Source organism: Zootoca vivipara, chromosome 2 (genome assembly GCF_965207765.1).
Source record: "Zootoca vivipara chromosome 2, rZooViv2.hap1.1, whole genome shotgun sequence".
NCBI lineage: Eukaryota > Metazoa > Chordata > Lepidosauria > Squamata > Lacertidae > Zootoca > Zootoca vivipara.
In genome coordinates, this window is record NC_142584.1 from 92,253,866 (window position 1) to 92,276,705 (window position 22,840).

The 22,840-nt window shown below is 40.3% G+C and overlaps 1 protein-coding gene across 1 annotated transcript in view; it reads left to right on the plus strand.

The window, feature by feature from the left end:
- The window catches only part of CNTN3 (contactin 3), a 181,673-nt gene that overhangs the window by 141,447 nt on the left and 17,386 nt on the right, over positions 1–22,840 (plus strand). Inside the window, exons 10-14 of the mRNA XM_035106611.3 lie at positions 10,046–10,173; positions 10,973–11,148; positions 19,692–19,809; positions 21,254–21,412; positions 21,519–21,668. Coding sequence (XP_034962502.2) covers positions 10,046–10,173; positions 10,973–11,148; positions 19,692–19,809; positions 21,254–21,412; positions 21,519–21,668 — 731 coding nt within the window. The remainder of the gene's footprint in view (positions 1–10,045; positions 10,174–10,972; positions 11,149–19,691; positions 19,810–21,253; positions 21,413–21,518; positions 21,669–22,840) is intronic.

Genomic DNA, 22,840 nt, shown 5'->3' on the forward strand with positions numbered 1-22,840 from the left:
TGAATTTGAAGAAAGGAGGTCACTAGGTAGGAAATTGTAGCATCAAATTAGGTTTAACAACTTGACAGCATTGCTCCAGGAAGCCTTGCCAGGTTGGAATTTTATCAGCAAAGAGCACATGGGTGGTGGTTGTTGCAATGTTCAAACCAAAAATGAAGAGTCCTCAGCTGCTTCATTCAGTTCCTGACGCAAGTACACAAATCTTGCCCCCTTGCTCCTTTTTTTAAACATTCCCCAAAATACGGGGAAATACTTCCACAGAAAGAGAAATTCTTAAACACACACACACACACACACCTCAGTGTGGTTCAGCACAGCACTAGGTCAGCAAATGCATGATGCCTTCTAATGCAAATAAGGATGCATATCCCATTGAAATGATCAGTTCAGTGCTGACCAACACTACGTTTCCATCAGTCTTGTGCAAGACTTGATGCATTTAGATACCTTTTCTTTTCACCCAACTAAATTGGATAGATCTGAACATGAGGAAAGTTGGGGATAACTGTCAACACCAGTAGAACAACAATATCAATACAGTATTGAAAATGCAACATCGTGAATATCTATATATTCCCGAATACTAAATTGTGCCACCAAGATACTGTCTAGGTGACAGAATATAACTGGCCTGGTGTATGTGAAGTTTTGTTCCTTGAACTGTGTGTGAAAGGGAGAGAGTGCACAGCTGATGGAAATTAGAGGGGGAAAACACAGTAGAAGCTATATATTGAGAAAAAGGTGACGTACTCAGGTAATACTGCAGGCGTAATATCATTTCATAGAAACTCATGCCCTTTTCCAACAGTTGGGAGTTTTAGCACAAATTGGCCTTTAGCACAAAACTGATGAGACATTGTCGTTGTCTCTGGAGATTTGATTTGTGCCACAGTGATAAGCAATATTTGAAAAGTGAGGCATGCACATAAAAGGAACAATACATTGTAGATATTCCTGTTAAGAAATAACTGGTGCTTCACAATGGGTCGCCTCCTGTTGATTTCTAAATAAAATGCATTGTGAAGAAGTCGCAATGCCATAGCAAATCAGCGGACGATACAAATTATTCTGGAGAGTCAAAGTGGTGCCAAGGGAGCTAATAAAGCCAGGCAGCCTAGCAGCACCTTGACAGTTCAGAATCAATGCTGACAAATGCAAGGAAATGTGTGTTGGAAGGGAAAAATTGAACTACTCATGTACAGGACTAGGGTGTAATAAATTAACCTGTAACTGCTTAGACTGGAGCATCACTTGTGGAGAGTTCAATGGAGATATGTGCTCATTCTGCAGCAGCAGCAGCAGTCAAAACAAAGTGAACTGAGAAATGAAGAATGAGATAGAAAATAATAGTGGAAATCTCATTCTGTTGTTACATAAATTGATTTTAATGCCCTTAGACCTTGAATGCTGCACACTGTCCCGATCATCCTAGCTCAGTGATATAAAGAGACTAAGGGATGGCAGGTGAAGATTTTAAAAAAATTGCAAAGGCATCTCTATGAACTGTGAGTAGGAAGAACTCAAGACTGATTTAGTTTGAGGAAGACTAATTGTATGGGAATCCTTAGGTACAGAAAAAAGCATTATCAGAAGCTTTATATTTACCTTAATATAGCTTCCATTCCTAAGAACAAATGAAAAGCAGTGCATTTAAGGCAGCAAGAATAAGGAGCTTATGTTGACATATTACCATTAGCATATAGTATGGTTGAACCAATATTGTGGAGCGACTAGAGTGTTCTGTTTGGAACCAAACGGACAAGTTTTTTGATATCCGGAAGTGTTTCATTTGGGATTGTTGAAGGAAAGATGGGACATAACAATTTTTCTAAATGTGCCAGATTACTGAAAGGATTGAAATTGGGGGTGGGGGTGGGGAGAGAGAATCCAGTATAAATAATTGTCAGTTGTGGCACTATGCGCTATGAATGGAGAGCATGAGAAATTGTTTTGAAAGATACCATAAGAGTTATTTCAGCCAATTAAGGTAACTTTTCATGAAAAGAATGCATCAGCATTCATAGTTGCAAGTTAGGTTATTTGTTTCGAGTAGAGTTATCTGTGCAGAAAACTACTGATTATTCTTATATTCCCTTATTCTTTTTGACAAGCGTTGACATGTCCTTCGTTATGACTAGTAACCAAATGGTTTTAATATGGAAAGACAAAAGCAATAAGGAAATGCAGAAGTAATGTTGTTTACTGCATCCATTTCTTTTGTCTTTGGTATGAGTATCCTAGTGTAGGGAAAACGGTTTAGAACTATCAATTCTATTTATTTTTTATTTTATTTTTTAAATCTCAGACATTTCTATGCTGGCTTGCCTTTTGCAGTGCACCAGGAAAGAGATATTCATTAAACACTTCATTGGAATCCTTCCCTAGCCATTATGGTCATACATTGTTGTTGTTGTTTTAAAAAATGTTCTATTTTCTGTAGAGAGAGCGATTTAGACCAGGAACTGAAAGAAGAAACACAGCTTTTATAAAGCCATCTACAAATTCCTATGACCATAGCCCTTATACAGTACTATATTTGGTCTTCTAGGAAGAATTTGTAATACTCTGATCATAAGGAAACCTTCCTGTGATTAATTGCTACGTACCATTAGGACTTCTTATCCATGAGCTATCCAACTAAGTCATCACATGAGCAGAACAAATTTTGCTAATGTAACAGTATTCACCACTCCCAGGGCAGATTTGGGCAGGTGCGGGCTGGGGTGGAACAAATATTGTTACTTGTTCAAGTAAAAGTGCAAATACTTAGATACAGCCCAGGGGCTTCAGCAGCAGCACAATCCTCTACATGTTTACTCAGAAGTAATCCCTATAGAGTTCAATAAGACTTACATGCTGGTAAGTGAACTGCTACTTATTTTACACTGGCAGTGTCCAATTCAACTGCATCTATCAAGAAATGAGCAAGAAGGTAACATATGCAGAAGCTATTCAGCAAGTTGAAAGCCACTGAATTGACTCTTTTCCAGAGACACGTCTGCTTTTAACATTCCATTGTCAAAACAACAGTTATATTTATAAAGTGTTGTTTGTCTAGCCGTATGCCCCTGCTTGAGCTTGCATCGTTGCTTTGGTTAGGAAAGGAACCCAGAGGGAAGTTGTTTCTTAAAAATACAGCAGCTGAATTTCTGACCTAAATCTTGCAGTGGCTTATGAAATGAATGCATTAGATTAACCCAGGATTAGCTACTTAATTAAAAGTGAAGTGTGTTCAAAGCAGAATAAAACTGTGTACATTTTGATGGAAGTACTCTAATTCTTTCGCTTCTTTGAAGTGGATGATCTGAAGGGCTGTGTAAACCCCCTTGTTTTGGGTGATGGACTGATCTCCCATCCCAGCAGGAAGGCTCCCTAGCTCTGCCCTAACTTTAGATTTCTTCATAGAATGCAGGAAAACAGTACTTGCACTTCTATCAGCTTCTTGCTTTAACTACACACAAGACTGCTTCCTTGGTGGAAGATGAGGTGGAGATGAGATCAGGTTTTATCTTGAGCTTCTACTAACATATAGCTACACTTGAAGTTGCTTCAGGGGAGCTAATTCATAGGGCAAAACACTATTGAAATCTGGAGAGCACATAATCTCTGCCCCTTGCTCCCCCTTGTACTCTCTTCATACAGTATTATGCTGACCTTTGGGTCAATGTACTGAAGAAGGTGGAGTGGAGGTTCCAGTTCCAGGCATGCTTGGAGGAAACTTGATTACTTGGATCCATTCCAGTCTTGCTTCGTGGCACTGAAACTGCCTTGATCGCCCTAGTTGACAACATTTATTGGGAGAGAGATGGGGAGAGTGCTTCCTCATTCTTCTCAGTCTCTTGGTAGCTTTTGATACTGTTGACCATGGTATCCTTCTGGAGTGTCTCAGGAAGGCAGGAGGTGCTAAATAGCATGGGGGACAAGATGGAACCTTGTGGGACACAACAGGACAAGTCCTATAGTACCAAAGATAATTTCCATAATTTCTTTCTTGAAATAACCTTGGAGATAGGAGTGGAACCATTGAAGAAGTGCCCCCATCTCTAGGAAGCCTCTGAAAGCTGTTAGCAGGAGTGAAGTGCCATCAATATGCAGGTAACATCCAGTCACATATCTCCATACCATCTGAATTAGGGGAGGCTATTCAGGTGAAAGCATCATGTGACTCATTCTCAGACTGAAGAGAGATGGAGCTAGCGGGTGAGAAAAATGGGAGGTGCTTCCTCTCCTTTCTGAGTAGGTCATTCAAACTTGCCTCACAATACAGTCCCCATTAAGCACATTCTTGTGCTATTCAGTATCTGTATATGAACTGAGCTACAGTCTCAAAACTATGACAAACTAGAAATCAATGCATACGAAAATAATGTTGCTGGTTTTCTGTTCCAGCGGTGGTTTCCCAGGGTCACATCAAATGCTGCTACAGAGGATGCCCCAGTCTTCAAGATGGGATACCTAGGGAGCATGAAAGGCTGCTATGGGAAAGAGCAGTTTAAAAAGACTTGGTTCACATATGGTTCTGTGCATAGTCCTTGGAACCTGGCCTCTGAAACCCTATGTTTTACAGTAACAGAAACTGGTTGCGCAAGAGAGCCATTCTGCTTCCCTTCTCCACTCCTGCCACATACACAAAAATGTAAAACATCCTATGGCTTTGTAAAAGTGAGAAGAGGAGGAGGAGGAGGAGGAGGAGGAGGAGGAGGAGGAGGAGGAGGAGGAGGAGGAATCTACTAACAGCTGTCAGAGGCAGCAGCATGCCTCAAAATACCAAATACGTACTTAGAATTTAAATCAGGACACATTTGTTCTCTTCATGTCTTATTTGTGAGCTTCCACTATTGTAGCAGAAATAGTGACTTGGTGGACCTTTGTTCTTTTGCAGTAAACTTCTGCTTATGCTCTTATGGAACCATTCACTCTGCTCTGCTTTTACAATTGTTGCCCTAGGTAGCATAGCTGGAAATAGAATGCTGTGCTAAAGGGACCTCTGCTTTGATCCACCAAGTCCCTTGGGTTCTTATACAGATAATAGTTCTGACCTATAATTCCACAGTGTCAGAGCAGTGGATTTTGACAGTCTAGATTCTCGTGTTGATATATAATATAATGCCTTGCCTTGGTTTCTAGACCTTGTATACTTACAGATATCCACCACCCCCACCCCCAGTAGATAAAATGCTGTGAAAACAGATGCATATACTTTTTATCATGTTGCAAAACCATTCTATCTCTATTACACAGAGAGAGAAGTTGCTGTTTTACTGGCAGTTTTAGGAACATATATAACCATATTCAATAACTGTCTCACAAGATTCTATTTAAAGTCCATTAATACTTTGCAGACACCTAATAACAGGATGAAATTCCTATTAAGGTAGTCTGTATTCTGTTTAATTCTAATATGCAAAGCAAGTTTCTCCTCAAATATTTTCCTCTGGCGTCTGTGATATAGTTCAAAAAAATTGGGTGATAGCAAAAAACCCAATTACTTTTGAACATGTTACTCTTTGATTTCTTATACAGTCGTACCTTGGTTGTTGAATGCCTTGGTATTCGTACATTTCAGCTCCTGGACGATTGACACCCGGAAGTGAGTGTTCCGGTTTTCTAAGATTTTTTTGGGAAGCCGAACGGCCAATGTGGCTTCCGCGGCTTCTGAATGGCTGCAGGAGCTTCCTGCAGCCAATCAGAAGCCATCCTTTGGTTTCCAAACATTTTGGAAGTCGAATGGACTTCCAAAACGGATTCCATTCGGCTTCCAAGGTACGACTGTATTATAAAAGTCATTTGTGCTGTCTTCTGAGTTGGTTTCATCCATCTTCCCAAATGTTCTTACATATCAAACAGATATAAACAATTATTCATGGTGCCTCATTGACATCCCAGTTAAACTGGAACAATTTGATTAAACATGTTTTGTTATGTCCCATTGCAGCTAACATGACAACATATGTTCAAATCCATAAACTTTAGCTTAAATAAAGGATCTTTAGGAACCATTGGTACTTTGGTCCCATATTTATTTCAGCCATCCTGCTATAATTATTTAGGAATGTTCATATTGAAAATTTGTTCCTTCTGAAAGAAAGGGAGAAAGATGTCCAATTATATATGTTTGCTGATGTGCCTGTATACTTGATAAGCATGTTATTACGGGGGAGGAGAGGCATTTTGATCCTGGTAGTTAGTGAGGCCACAGTTCAACTTTCTGCAAATGTTAAGCATTTATTACAGTTTCATCAGTGTTTGTACCCTCTTCAGAGTCTACCAACAGTCCACTTATAACTGCTGAAAATTGAAATCTAATATCTGAAAGAATAGGCAGAGCTCTTTAGGTACTAGACAGAATTTCAGTAGAGTATTGATAAAGAGAGAACCATGCCTTTCAGTTATAAGTGAAGCATAAAAACTAGGGCATTTCCAGTCATTTTTAAATGAGTGCCATATTAGACTATGTGGGTTATTTTCTCTCTAAGTCATCAAACATTTACAATTGGACTGGCTTCTCTTTCAAGCAGGAAGGGTTGTTGATAGCAGATATGTCAATGTCTTTTTTGTAAAGCAGCTTAGATAGCTGGTTTGGGGGGGTTTCTTTGCTAATAAAGGGCTTTTTTAGAATACATTCTTTCTGCCATTGATTTGCTTTGTGTATATCAAAAAGAGTGATTCTTAAATAAGCAGTTTAAACATACATTATCAACTCAGAGACATATTTGACTTCCAAGTACCTCAAAGTACTCTACATTGTTTATTTTAATTAAACAATAGGCATTGTTGTAATATGCCAGGTCTTTTTTCTTTGCCAGCTCAGTACTGCTGTCAACATTGTTTTGCATTGATGTGGCAAAGCCGATAGATGTGAACCACTAGAACCCTCTAAAAATGGAATTTGAGACTGTATAGTACCAACCCAACCACATACTGCTATAATCTGTGGTGCTTATGAAATGCACCAGTCATTTTTCAGTTCCATTCATAAGCTGCTTTCAGAGGTGCCCTTGAGAGCAAAGACAAATTTTGTAGCACAGATTTAATGCACAGATAGCTAACTAGCAGCATGAGAGGTAGATCTAGTCCCAAGGTAAGTTCATCTGTTTTTTGCCAAATTTTAATCAATTCATCTGGAAGGAAAAGAAGAATACTTAATATAAATTTGGGGTGGAATTCAAAGTAGCACTAAGGAGACCACTCCATTATTAGTAATAGAAAAACAACTACCAGACTTTCAGAAGACATCTGAAGGCAGCCCTGTTTAGGGAAGCTTTTAATGTTTAGTAGATTATTGCATTTTAATGTTCTGTTCTGTTGGAAGCCGCCAAGAGTGGCTGGGGAAACTCAGCCAGATGGACAGGGTATAAATAAATTATTATTATTATTATTATTATTATTATTATTATTACTACTACTACTACTACTACTACTACTACTACTACTACTATCCATCATTGCACATGTTTCTGCTTGCCATACAATCTCCCCCTCTTCCACCACTTATTCTTCTGGGCATTCTCACAACCCCCTAGACCTGTGCAGGGGGAGAAGAGTGGGGAAGCCCTTTTGCACTAGTGGGACTCATACTGGTTCCAGCTTTAGTTGAATCTGTTCATTAGTCTGGAAAGTGTAATACAGTGGTACCTCAGTTTTCAAACATAATCCGTTCCGGAAGACCATTCGAGTTCCAAAACATTCAAAAACCGAAAACTCAATACAGAAGCCTCAAAACAGAAAACTCAGTACACAAGCCGTGCTTCATGTTCAACTTCTGAGGCGAGTTCAAAAACCGAAGCATTTACTTCTGGGTTTACAGTGTTTGAAAACCGCTCATCAACAGAGATGTTCGAAAACCGAGGTACCACTGTATATAGTGCTTTTAATGGTTTTAGTGGTTTTATCCCATTCACTCCCCACTACTGCGGCCTCCTCCACTACCACTTCATTCTGTTCCCAAACTGGGCGACCAGATGCCTATAGGAAGCTCATAAGCAGGATGTGAGTCTAACAGCCCTCTCCCTACATGTGATTTCCAGCAACTAGTATTTAGAGCAGGCATCCCCAAACTGCGGCCCTCCAGATGTTTTGGCCTACAACTCCCATGATCCCTAGCTAACAGGACCAGTGGTCGGGGAAGATGGGAATTGTAGTCCAAAACATCTAGAGGGCCGAAGTTTGGGGATGCCTGATTTAGAGGCATAGGGCCTCAAACACTGGAGGGGGAACACAGCTAGAGGGGGCAGTAGTAGTCCATTGAAGAAGCCAGCAAAGACTCTGAACCAGTCTTTGCTTGTTGTGAAGGCACTCCTGCAGCATGGCTGCAATGGGAAAGTATGTGCTTTCCTATTACATCCATTTGTAGCCTGGATGTATTGCTTTGTTACAAACCTGCATGGTGCAGCTGAGTGCTGGATGAGAACTAGGGCCAGTCACTATCCGAGCATGATAAAATAGGATGGGAGAGAGAGCTCTGCACTCTGCCATGAGGTCCTTAGAGGAATAGCAAGATATAAATGTTAGAAATAATAAATCCAAAACCCCTTAAGCTCCCTTTATTATTCTGGAGCTCTTTTCAAGAACTTTCTGTTCCACTATTGGGTAAACACTGTAAAGCAGAGATGGAAATGAGCTGAGGAAGTATTATCTCATGCCATTGCTCTTCTATAAGCAACTCCCAGCTTGAACTCATCCATACTAAAGGGTTACATAATTATTATTTTCTCAGAGGAGTGATTAATTTTAACGTTTTTGTGTTGCTGCAAGATAGAGCTAAAAGGACTGAATTTAAACTAATTTTTGAAGTCATATATTTTTGGCTTGCATTACCATTTCATTCACCTTTTAGAGGATTGTGTGCATTAATCATACACCTTATACATAACATTTTCCCTTCTTGAATATATGTATCTGACTGCTGCTTGTAAAGTATTATGCAGTTAACAAGACAAAGGGGCCCAGTGCTCCCTGTTCACTGCCGCACAGTTGCTTTGTCCAGTGCACTTGTATATCCAGGTATTGTATGCTATGATTATTCCAAACTCGAATATGCCATAAATTGTGGGCTTTAATTTCCCTTCATTTCCTCCCTTGATTTCTCTGGTGCCTCTTCCTCCCTTGCAGTCTTACCTTCTTCCAAAAAATAAAAATATAAATCCTTCTCCTCTGTAGCTTTATAGTAATATCCATTACCAACTCATAGCCACTGTGTGCAAAGCCTTTTCCCCTCCCGTGTGGAACAATTCTGTGATAGTTGTCCTTTCTGACTCTGTAAAGCAGCCCAGTGTATCCCAGAAGTTGATGGACTCAACTCCCATTAGCCCAGGCAGGATGGTCAATGGTCAGGAATAAGAACATAAGAACCTTGCTAGTCCTTGTTGTCCAGCACCCTGTTCTCACTGTGGTTAACTAGATGCCAGTGGGAAGCCCAGTAGCAAGACCTGAGTTTAAGTGTACTCTCCCTTGAAAAGGATGACGTGTGTTGTTGTCCAACAAGATCTGGAGGGCACTAGAAAGCAGCTCTAAAGAACACTAATCCAGGAGTTTATTTAGTTTGTTCAGGAAACTCTGCTCACTAGTACAGTCCAGAATACATCATCTGAAGTTCCTATTATCCAGACCAGCCTTTCTCAACCTTGGGTCCCCAGGAGTTCTTGAACTTCAGCTCTCAGCAACCCTGACCCCTGGTCATTCCACTACAATAGGAGTTGTAGTGCATGTTGAGAAAGGCTGAGCCGAACTGCTCCTCTCTTTATAACTTTTTCAATGGTTAGAGAATTTCACAGGTTTTGGGTTGCTGTTTTGCTGTGTACCTCACATACACACAGCATCTCCAAGGCATGTAACTGTAGGGTTGATGAAGCTGCCACATAATGTTCTTACTCTGTAGGCAGAGAAGGTTGGAATAGAATCTATTATTTCACTGTCTCTTAAGAACATTAGGGAGCTGTGTGTGTATGTGTTGCAATTATGTGTTGCAAATGTGTTGCATCTGAAGAATACACATATTTCTCTTTGCAAAGCTACCCTCTTTTCCCCCCATCTCTCTTATTTTTAGAATATCACTATTAAAAGATGGAGGCCTCCGAATAGCTAATGTGAGTAAATCAGATGCTGGAAGTTATACTTGCCTGGCAGAGAACCAGTTTGGAAAAGCTAGTAGTTCAACTAGCTTATTAGTTACAGGTAATTAGATAGCTAATTGTCTATCAGTAGCAAATTGTATGAACTGAGAAATTTGTGAAACAGGCATTCCAGTTTTGAATTTTCAGTTTACTTTCAATTAGTACTGCATGCACAATTCATGTGAAATATGTAATCAGTGCTCTTGCTAAGCTCATAGGAAAATGGTTTTATATATTAGACTGTTTTTATTGAATGCTTTATATTGCAGAGTTTTTTATATAGTGATGTTTCAGCTTTTTCTATGAAACTTTCTGATAGTCTCCATGGACAGCCATGTGAAATCTCTGTTGCCTTAATCTTAGTCTACACTTGACCATGCATTTGTAGAGAGGGAACAGGTTTACGGTTTTGAAATGGAACTAATTTTTGCTTTAAAAATATATATGACAATTCTCTTACAAAAAAAAAAAAGCAGGAAAATTGAGTTTGTGTCAAGGACAGTTCTGGAGATTTGAAATGCTTTTTTTCATCATACATAAAAAGGCGCATTCCATATTCTCTGGTTGTCATTCGGCTCAATTCTCTCTTAGGTTTTTATTTCTGCAGTATGTTTATGCCTATATTCTCCAGAGCTTTATTCAGATTTCCCCTCTACTTTTGAGATGTCTTCTAACATTCCTGAAAAATGCTTGATTGGAGTTTGGAAAATCTTTGAGGCAGGGAAACTGTACTTAAGTCTTTGACTCAGTTTTGTGTGTGTGTGTGTTGTATAAAAAAATTATACTTTAAATAAAAACCTATGCAGGAAAGTAGACCAGTAATTCAGACAGCTGAAATTGACTCTTCCTGTCCTCCACAGAACCAACTCGGATAACTCTGGCACCTTCAAACATGGATGTTTCAGTAGGGGAAAGTGTTATCTTGCCCTGTCAAGTTCAGCATGATCCACTGCTGGACATTAGTTTTACATGGTATTTTAACAGCGCATTGACTGACTTCAGAAAGGACGCATCTCATTTTGAGAGAGTAGGTGGGGTAAGTTGTAACGTATTTATTTATCTTCTGGTTGTTATCTTTAGCTATATAACTATAATGGTCATCTGGAAAGGGCAAAAATGATTTTACTAAACTTAGTACATTTGTAGCTTTACAATGACAAAAACAATAATCATAATCATTAAACATGATAGTGTGGGGTTTGCTGCATATTATTAATGGATTTGACGGTAGAGGAATTTCTGCAAAATAAATCTCACCTTTTTATTAGTTGTAGAAATGTACTTACAAGTGGATTGAATTTACATACAGTGGTCCCTCAAATTACGAACTTAATCCGTTCCAAACGGACCTTCGTAAGTAAAAAAAAAAACGTAAGTAGAAGCCTATGGGGGAGGGGGAATCCGTAAGTCGAAAAAATCCTATCTAAAAATTCGTAAGTCGAAAAAATCCTATCTAAACCGCATCCAAAATGGCGGACGGAGCTCCGTTCGTAACTCAAAACATTCGTTAGTCAAGTTATTCGTAAGTCGAGGTACCACTGTATTCCCTTTTGCAATAGCCCATCCATTTTGCCAGGATATTATTTTGCTCCACTCATTTATGTACCCTTTTTTGGGGCTGGACATAACACCTTCCGTCCCTGGAAGATATAGCTGCTCCTGTTATGTCTAGGATGACTCCTACCATATAAACCTTCCTGTAGTTTATGATCTGCTTTGGCGGCTCTGCCACAAAGGTCCGGTTTTCATGTCACAGTAAGCCAGAGTACAGCTTGTCATGACTTCCTGAATGTGCTGGCTCCTTAATAGTTGCTCACACCCACTATGTTCCTCTCTAAGTTTTTAGATTAGCACAGGACTGCAGCTAAGGGATCATAGTTAAGCTCTCTTCTTCTTAATCACAGTTTATAACCTTGGGACAATCCTTGGCTACAAATCCCACAATCCTGGGTTAAGATGTCACAATAAGCCAAACCTTAGCTCAAATGCCCTAAAAATGCCTGAGAAGGAGCAATCTCCTCCTTGGGACCAGCACATTTGTGCCAAGCCATGGCTTAGCATGACAAGCAAATGCAGCCAAAATGAGGCTAATTGCAGAGAACATTGGGCAGAGGCTATGGAACTCCCTCCCTAGGAAGGTTAGAGTGGTTCTTTGGTTTTAGGCAAGCTATTAAAACTTACTTGTTCTTTGTAGCTTTTAATTCTGCTTTTTCTCTTTAAATGTGCTTTTTTCTTGTTCCTAATCTGTTTCTCATAATATTGCTTTGAATTAAAGTTTTTAAATTGTGTGTTGCTTGGCTGGTGTGCTTTTGGATCAAAATGCAAATTCATAAATAATTTTATGAATAAATAAGAGAGTCCAAGTACCCATGGAATTGTGGGCTATATTCCCCTATAAAGTTTAAGGCTAAATTCGACCTGACATGAATCACATGATTGTGTCTCCCCACCCCCTTTATTAAACATTATGCTTTTTTCTATTCCCCCCCCCTGCTTTTCTTTTGCTACATTCAGCTGGGGGGCAACCCAAATTGAGGCAGTGGGAAAAGGAGCTTTAAACTTTCTGACCACACTTTTGCAACTTATTTGCAGAAACAAAAAAAAATTGGATTGGACTCATTGGCAGGATTTAAATAAACATTTACAATTTTATTTACAGAGAACAAGAAATGTAACAGGCAATAACATAGTATTATGTACAAACAGCATAATGTAACATTTGATGTAATAAACCAGAAGTTGGGGGAAGTCAGAGGGAGGGGGGAAATTGGAAAATGAATTTTAAGTAATGATATTGGATATTTGTTATCAAAAAAGAAAATCAATAAAAATTGTTTTAAAAAATAAAAATAAACTTTCTGGCCACACTCGCTCCCAGGTAAAATAGCAGTCAAGAATGAACTCTCCTCTTGTTATAATGAAACTATCGTTTTTCCTTTTTTTTCCAAATGAAAAAAGACTAAAATTATAATGAAGTTATATGTAATTATAAGACTGGATTGTGATAAAAATGCAATGTTGGTACTATACAGCTTTATTCCACTAATTGCTAATGGCAGGGATCCAAAGCACGGCATGTAGTGTTCCACATATGTGCGTGGACCAACTTTTTTCACTTCTAGTCTGCCAGCAGTCAATTCCCTCCCACCTCTTTTAAAACAAACAAACAAAGCAGAGGTTTTTGAAACCTCTCCAGCACAGCACCTCTTGAGGCCTTGAAGAACTGGGAGGCAGGGAGGGGCAGGGAAATCACATTACCATCATACAGTGGTACCTCGGTTTAAGAAATTAATTCATTCTGGAGGTCCGTTCTTAACCTGAGATACCACTTTAGCTAATGGGGCATCCCGCTGCCACCGCGGCGGCGCAATTTCTGTTCTTAACCCACGGTACTATTTCTGGGTTAGCGGAGTCTGTAACCTGAAGTGTCTGTAACCTGAAGCGTCTGTAACCCAAGGTACCACTGTACCTAACTTAGACCCTTTCAAACAAAACCTGGCCTCTTTTCAGGTGGCCGGGTGTACTACCCCAGTGTTAAGCACCGTTCGTTAGAATTGTTTCATTCAGCTTTTATTTTAAAGGGTGACATCTTAATGATTGGCTGACAGGGGCTGAGACAGAGAGTGTTATTTCAGAATGAGACACAACTTATTATCTCCTGCCTAATTAAACTTCTCACCCTGGTTTCTAGCACTGAAGATGCAGCACCCATCTTCTGCAACTAGTTCCGCAGGTCTTTTCAAGCCAAAAGAACAAGTCTTGGGATCAGCTTGTGTGACCGCATCCTATTACGCTAGGCTTTCAGTTCTAGCCAGCGCTGCCTCCTTGACTTTTAGAACTGCATTGCTTGAGAGCAGGGTAGCTTTTCAGAGCACGTATGCCATGAAGCTGTTGAGGAAAAGAGGGCTGGACACTTAGACATAAAGACAGATCAAGTGATCGCTGCTTGGCATGTGGCAGAAAGTTGAAAGTGTTATCCCAGCTTCTAAGCTCCACTGTCTTTCAACTTCCACACCACCTCTGAAATAAAGATATAGGAAAGTGAATGAGTTGAACTATGGGCCACAGGGACTAACAAACCCTGCGCAAGGATTTTCGCTTGCACAACAGGGCTTTGTACACAAACACACCGTCTGAAATTGACTCTTGTGGAGTCAAGCGAACCCCAAGAACAGGGGGGAAAGTGAAGGGAGATCGTTTCACCTAGCAAGCTGCAATGCTTGTGCAAGCAGAATGATTGGTAGAGGGTGATGTTGAATTCCACTCCACAGTAGACCTGGGCAATATATCAGTATATCACCCAGGACAGCTTTGATGGGCAGACCACAATGACAGCTTCACTCACCAGTATATCGCTGGTGAAAACGCTGCTGCTACTGAGTCCCTCTTTCCTTCAGCACACTGGGCACTGGAGGAAAACAATCTGCTGGCGCTGGAGGCAGAAGGACTCAAGTGGTGGCGGTTTCACCAGCAATATACCGCTGAGTGAAACCACCACCATGGCCTGCCCCTCATACTGGCAGAGGGAGATACACTTCTTTAAACTACTTGGCTGAGGAGCACATCACTGCCCTTGCCTCAGCTAAGCAGTTTTATGGAGCCTCCAACTCACCACCAGCTTGCACAAGCCAGCTGCGGAGGGGGGCTCTGTTACAAGTGCTCCCGCTTCCCAGCTGAGGGAGCCCGGACCCAGCTCCTGCTTGCACAGGAGCAGAAGCTGGATCGGGTCTGCTCAGCTGGAGCGGTGCAGGCTCCGTCACACTTTTCCATTGAGGGATTCCCAGCTGCATCCCCCTCAATGGAGAAGTTTAAAGGAGCACCGCTTGGCAAGGCTGAGGCAGCCCGGCAGCTGCATCAGAGGCGGTGCAGGAGCTCTCAGATGCAGCTGCTGGGCTGCTTCCACCTTCCCTGGCCCCAGCCCTTGTTCTGTCTGGCTGCCTTCAGGTGGTGCAGGGGCTCTGAGCAACCCCGATCTTGCTCCTACTTGCATGCATTGTCCCCAGCCCGCCAGATGCATGGCTGAAAGTGCCTCAGGTCCCGCCATGACAGCTGAGGCAGTTTCTCCCAGCGCCTCGCCAGCTTGTTTCAACATTGCGGTTTATCACCAAATCGCGATCTTTTGCTGGTGATGCATTGTGATGTTGAAAACCTAACATCGCACAGCCCTACTCCAGAGCTTTATTCATTTAGATGTCTGCTCTGGAAATAGTTAAATCCAGATTCAGGCCTATTTAATTGCTCATCTGCTAACATTGTGTATGCCATCAAATGTCAGCAGTGCCCTTCAGCTCTCTATATTGGAGAAACAGGCCAAACCCTATGCCAAATAATAAATGGACATAAATCTGACATCAAGAATCACAAGACAGAGAAGCCAGTAGAAGAACACTTCAATCTCCCAGGACATTCTATACAAGATCTCAAAGTAGCTGTCTTATTACAAAAGAATTTCAGAAACAGACTTGAAGGAGAAGTTGCTGAATTACAACTTATCACTAAACTATGGAGAAACCTGGTCTTAGTATCTGAAGAAGTGTGCATGCACACGAAAGTTAATACCAAGAACAAACTTAGTTGGTCTCTAAGGTGCTACTGGACAATTATTATATCTATAGTTAAATCCAGTCCAATTTATGCACAGGTGTACATCCATCAAATTTCCTCATCTCTTTAAAAGCAGGGGATTAAAATTAGTAGTTTTGCCCAGATTTCTCCAGTACTGTGGCAGTGAACTACAAATGATTTTTGATAGTGTATGCTAACTGAGGTGACACTTATTCAAAAAAGCAGACATGAGACAGGCTAGAGAGCACAGATGCATGCAGGAAGATATGTATAGTCCTTAAATATTACATTTTGCCTGGTGTGTAGTAAGATACTCTCTGCCCCCCCCCCACAGATGTCCAAGCAAAGTAAGGATTAAACAAACATCTTGATGGATGATGCACACAGCTTCTGAACATGCTACCTATATACCACTATAGATATTACTGTGTCAGAAAGCCTAATATTGGCTGAAACTGGGTAGACATCCGTATTAGAAATGGTTACAATATGGTTACTGGTTTTAATCACCAGACTGCTGGTGATTTCTGTTCAAGGGTCAGCATAGTGCCAGTCAGGGAAGGTGACCTTCCTGTCATTGTGACTTGTCCACAACAACACATATCTCATTTCACTGGCTGAAGATGTGAATGAAATCTCTCCGACTGCCAGGATTCCAAGAAACATTGACAGTTTGAGAGCATGTTGCTGCAGCAATTTTGTAGTGCTTTCATGATACCCAAGACTGAGTTACACGAAATGCTAAGGCTTTGGTAGCGCATCCTTGCTGATGCAGTGAATGATTAATATTGGAACTCAACTTTTACTCTCTCTTTTTCCATCATGATATTGTTCATTGTGATTAGATACAGCATTGTTTTGTCTATTCAAACTTGTCATCGGAGAGGTGCACAAGCTATATATATATATATAGAGAGAGAGAGAGAGAGAGAGAGAGAGAGAGAGAGAGAGAGAGAGAGAGAGTGAGTTTGAAAATCCCACAGGCAAATTTATACTTAGTGCAAGATTTATTTCAGCAAATAAATTACTGCACTGGAAAGGGTAAATGTGGGTGTTTTAGCCTTGAGGGTTGCTTTACACTGTCAGTTCTCACTGTTGTGTGAATTTACATGTTGTGCTCTGGAAGAATTTTGAGCTGCAGTTTTTTAAGCCAAACATCACACACTTTCCCATTAATTGTATACAACACTTTCAAAAATGTAGCTTGTATTAAACATAGAAATGGTCAATCGTTACCAGGTACATAAGTTTTCAATTAAACTAGTCACTTCAAACAACTGACTGAGAAGGCAAAGAGAATATTACATTTGGTTTAAGACACTTTCTTTTAGATAGGAGATGAATTTGTATTTTTGGAAAGCAAGGGCCACTGAAAACAATTTAATCAAAAGATTCAAGTGCTGCTGGTTGAGATCATAAGGGAAACAGAAGGAAAATAAAGTATCGAAACCATATCCCATATCTAGGGAACTTTTTTGAGCCTGGGGGTTGTGTTTCCTGATTGCCAGTGTTCCAAGGTCCTTATGCAAGTGGTGAGTGGGGCCAAAAATTGGGCAAGGTGTGTGCATGAACATGCATGCATGCACACCACACATGAATGCAGCACACATAGTGTGCACACACCACTCCCAAAATGCAAAATCTTTCCAGCAATACAAAGAAGCACAATCATTAACATTCCTTCTTTCCATCAGTTCATAAAAACTCTCTTACCCAACCATCCCACCACAAACAAGAAATCCCCATCCAAAAAAGACCCAGTAAACCCTTAGCAACAAAGTCAGCATTTCTTTTTCTTATGAACATGGCTTCGTGCTTAAGAAGCTCTTGGTAAGTCGTCCTGTTATCTTTTCTCTCTCTTTCTCTTAACGGGATTGATTTTTGGCTCTTATGCACTGCTGTTTTTGTAGCCTTAGAAAAGAAAATGCTTGCCTAACTCCAGTCCTCTATTTAGCTGTTATTCTTCGTTTCTTCCATTATTTATTGTTGGCGTTATAGATTGTGAACAATCACAATAAATTACTGGTGGTTTCCTGTAGAAGCATACATGCACAGTGTGAGGTGATTTTATTTGACAGAAACACACAAGTGTCTATCTGACACTGATGCATTGTTAAGGGTCATACAAAGTGTGATGTCTTGAAGTGTGAAGTCACAGTAGACATTTGTGCTTCGGGAAGATAAAGTTTTGCAAGTTTGAAAAATGAGACACACACACACAGAGAGAGAGAGAATAATAATAATAATAATAATAATAATATAATAATAATTTATTATTTATACCCCGCCCATCTGGCCGGGTTCCCCCAGCCACTCTGGGCGGCTTCCAAAAAAACAGAAATTCTAAAATACAAAAATCCACTTGTCAGCATTCTGTCACTAGAACTAGAGTTTTTAATGCTTCTAAGAGCTGCTCTCTTTTTAAGGGGATCCTCGTTACAAACTTCTCTGGATAGAACAATGAGTACTCAAGTCATTAAGCTTCTTCTTTTTTATAAGGTCAGTTTTATATGTGCTGCGCACCTGACTGCCCAAGTTGGGGCTGGATGCTAGTTTCATAGATAATATCAGAGTCAGATGGCAGGCAGAAGGTTAAATTGCTCAGGCTAAAGAGAAGAAGCAAAGACCTGGGATAATAAGGGACCCATTATCCCCATGGATAACTTGGCTGGTTATGTAGTTAACAAGGCTCAGCCTGGGCATGGCAGGTGACAGGTGTTTTGTGCCCATAGTACATGGTGGCACCCAGCAGCAGAGGCCTACTTACTCCTCTGTCTTTTGCCTTACTTGCACAGGCAGAAAGAAGCCAGAGTTTGGCTACCAGGACTCCCAATTCAGAGTCCCATGGTATCCTTAGACAGAGTTTCTTCCACTAAAATGAAAGTTTCTCCCTTTACAGCTGGGACCCTTTGACCCTTACTGAGAATCCAATCTGGCGTTGGAGTTGTTTTCTTGTATGCTTGCTTTTAGCATCTTACATTTGTACTTGACATTTTTATTTATTATTTTAAAAAATCCTTCCAGTAGCACCTTAGAGACCAACTAAGTTTGTCATAGGTAAGAGCTTTCGTGTGCATGCACACTTCTTCAGATATTATTTTTATTATTAACTTTCTATACTGCCCTTCATTTGAGGATCACAGGGCAGTTCACAACAAAATCCAAATACAAAATGAGAACACAAAAACACACAATAAAACAAAAACAAACCAATAACACCCCTTAAAAGGCGATAGAATGTTAAACAGCCAAAGGCCTGGTTGAAGAGGAACGTTTTCACCTACCGCCTAAAGATGTGGAATGAAGGCGGCAGGCAAGCATCCCTGGGGAGAGCATTCCACAAGCGGGGAGCCATAGCAAAAAAAAAAGCCCCATTGTCGTGTTGCTGCCCTCTGGACCTCTTGTGGAGGAGGCACATGAAGGAGAGCTTCAGATGATGATTGCAGTGTCCAGATCAGTTCATAAAGGAAGTCAGGTCACAGCCATAATCCCAGTTCTTTTATTCATCTAAATTTAAAGGGCACCTTTTTATTTTCCCCCTCAAGCTTTCTCAAAATTCCCCAGGGAAGCAAATCTAGCTACTGAAAATAATTTCGTCTTCCTCTGTCATATTCTGTTCTATCTCTGTTGTGCATGCACATGCTAGTGCACGCTAGATAGACTGCATTCCATGCAAGCAATTATTTATAGAAGTGTTACCGTACTTGAAAGCTGGTTTCTTCCTCTTGGGGACAGGTTTCAGCTCAGTGCATATGCCACATGCTGTCATGCAAAAGGTTCCAGGTTCAGCCCCTGGCATTTTCAGTTAGGGCTGAGATGGGCTCCTGCATGAAACTCTGGTGAGCTGTTGCCAGTCTCTGTCAACAATACTGAGCTAGATGGACTAATGATCTGACTCAGCACCAGGCAGCTTCCTCTCTTTCTCTCTTTACCTGAAAAAAACCAAATGATGTTGAACCAAGAACAAGCAAGCTAACTGAATATAACTTTATATATATATATTCTTCTGAACAGAGTGCATCGGGAGACTTAATGATTAGGAATATCCAACTGAAACACAGTGGAAAATACGTGTGCATGGTGAAGACGGAAGTGGATAGTGTGTCATCTGCAGCAGATCTCATAGTTCGAGGTATGAGCAATGCTACTTACTTACCTAGGCCAAGGGATTGATTTCTTGGGGTGTTTCCAGATTGAGTTTGCGAGTTCTGTTGTTGTATCTAAGTGTCAGACACTACCTTGCAAACCTCAAGAAAGTGTTCCTTTTTGCCATGTTGATTTCCTGCTGGTTCAATATGTACATTGAGATCTAGCAGTAATGACAGAAAGAGAGAGACTGTATCTTGGAACTCTGGTTGATGTCCCTGTAGAGGATCAGGTTTTGTCAGAGAGTGCTAAATTAGCGGTGGTTGGAGATAGTTTCTGAATGTTTCTTTCCAGCTTCCCATGGGTTTCTGAGATGTTCCTCCTACTTCCTGAGATCTGAGGAAATGAACAGTACACAATACACATATGTAGTTTATATGTTGCAGTGTGAGGTGTGCAAATACAGCAACTTGTTGCTATTGAAAGCCCAATTGCTACTTAGTCTCTAGCAATGAATCAGGGAAGTTCCTAAAATTATATATTTTGACAACTATCCAGGAGTCTCCTCTCTCTCTCTCTCTCTCTCTCTCTCTCTCTCTCTCTCTCTCTCTCTCTCTCTCTTTTACAAATTACAAGCTGCAGAAGGATTTTAAACATAGGATGGGATCATTTAACTAAGTTGTTTTGTGTATGGAATGAGGCCCACCCCTGCAATAAATATTCTGGAGGCTTGGGGGGGGGCAGCACAGGTTTAGGGGGCACAAGGGAGAGGGGGAAGGTATTACTGTGTGCAAGTATGCATCAATTCACACTGTACAAATTAGTATAGCCATGGATGAAATTTGTCTTTATGTGTAAAAGTGAATGTGACAATCTTCGTCCGTGGCTACACTATTTTACTTCAAAATAACATTGTATTAGCTCTTACTTTTTTATTTTAAAATGTATTTAAGAAGAAGAAGAAGAAGAACACAGTGGTATATTTTGTAAACTGAAGAAAATCCTTATTTCCAGGAATGCTTAAGAAAGCTTTCAGGGTTAAATTGCTGTCCAGGGTGCTGATGCAGTGTTGTGGAGGGGAGAAATGACTACCAAGCGAACATCATGGCGAAAACTGCTTTAGATAACAAATTGTCAAACCAAAAAGATGTATTAGCAGATTCAGGCAGGACATCAAGGACCAAAGTAAAAGACGCTGATTTGAAAAGGTAGTGAAAAGTTGCTGAATAAAGGTCCCCGGAAGAATACATCATCTGCTCTCTGCTTGTGAAACTGCTGTTTCAGAACTTGCTTTTACAACTATAAAATAACCAAGCAGGAGTTTAGTAAATGTAAAAAAATGGCACTTTTATTGCAATCTAAATTGTTTTCTTCCCCCCACAGTGCTGGCAAAATAGAAATCAGCTGGCACTGTGTTTAAAGATTTGTTGAATAAGTGCTGCCTTCATAACACCTTTCCAATTTAAAAATCTAATATCTTATTGCATTAGGCTCACCTGGACCACCGGAACGTGTAAAAGTGGATGAAATAACAGCTACCACAGCCCGGCTGACTTGGCATGAGGGCTTAGATAATCACAGCCCAATCGCTAGTTATACAATACAGGCCAGGACACCCTTTTCAGTGGGATGGCAAAGAGTCACAACAGGTAGAGGGAAATATTTTTGAAGTGTTTATGAAGACTGCATTTTAATATTCTATTGTTATGGAGGAAACCGGGAATTTGCAATTTATTTCAAAATACTCTGTTACAGTTCCTGATGTCATTGATGGGAAGACGTTCACAGCCACTGCAGTAGACTTAAACCCTTGGGTTGAATATGAATTCCGTATAGTTGCCAGTAACAAAATTGGAGGTGGAGAACCTAGTTTACCCTCAGAAAAAGTAAGAACTGAAGAGGCAGGTTAGTGGGTTTTTTGTTTGTTTGCTTGGTTCAATTGATGCAAGTTCAGAGCAGCAGGTTTTCAAACCTTTACATTTTTTTAAAAAAACTTTTGTAAAATTATTTGATTTTTTTTTCATTTTTATGCAGTTCAAGAGATGAGTGCTTGGCACTCAGTGACTAACCAGATTTATAATACATAAGTGCTTGTGTGCTCAGGCAACTTTTACATGAAGTTACATATTAATGTATATACTGAAAACCTTCCCCTTGTACTAAATGATGAACTAGAGAAGCTTGCTGCAGTCCTGAATTCTGTTCCGTCCAAAGTGAAAAGTGTCACCTATCTGTTCTGCTAGAAGTTGTTGCCATAGCACTGCTTGACAGAATGGCTTTTGCTGGCATGTCTAATGCTTTGCTCTTGGCACCACTGAACATTCTTAGGTGAGGCATAGCAAAGCACATATACTGTGGACCCTCACATCCTAAGATAAGGAAAACCAATTTCAGTCACCACAGGTTGGAGATTACTGGAGAAGGTCACTAAATAGTTGTATTTGATGTGCAGCCCTGGAATATTTTAGGTAAAAGGGAGAAATAAGCCTACACAGGAATAAGAAAAATTATTCCACAGTATTGTGGCTTTGCCATTGATGTTTAGAAAGTAGGGGGGAAAATGTGACTACAAGTGAAGATCAGAGTATTCTCTGCAGTAGTCAAAACAACCTGTTTATATGGTTTTTAAAAATGGTAGAGAATAAAGTAGGTTTGTTTGAGTATTGAACAGGAGCACTCAGATAGAAATTGCTTAATGATTGTTTCTTCTTCTTCTGAGACTCTGCCACCTACGTTGACAAGGTGACTGCAACCTTTATGTAATGCTTCCACATACTTCACGGGGGTTCCTTTCCTCTTTTTAATACAAACATATATATTTTCTCTCCTTAGAATGTGATTGTGCAGTTTAATCAGCAGAGCACTGAAAAGCAGGATGTCTCAATTCTACTATGATAAGAATTCAGAATGGATCTCTTAATTTTTGTGCAGCTTTTTTAAAAAATGACTGAGCATAAATGTAACACAGAAACCAGCTCTGTCCGTCTTTGAGCTACAAGAATTCAAGCACTACCTGGGAAAAATCTGCCAGTCAAGCAATACTCGTAGAACATACTCAGCACTTTGCAGACTTTGTC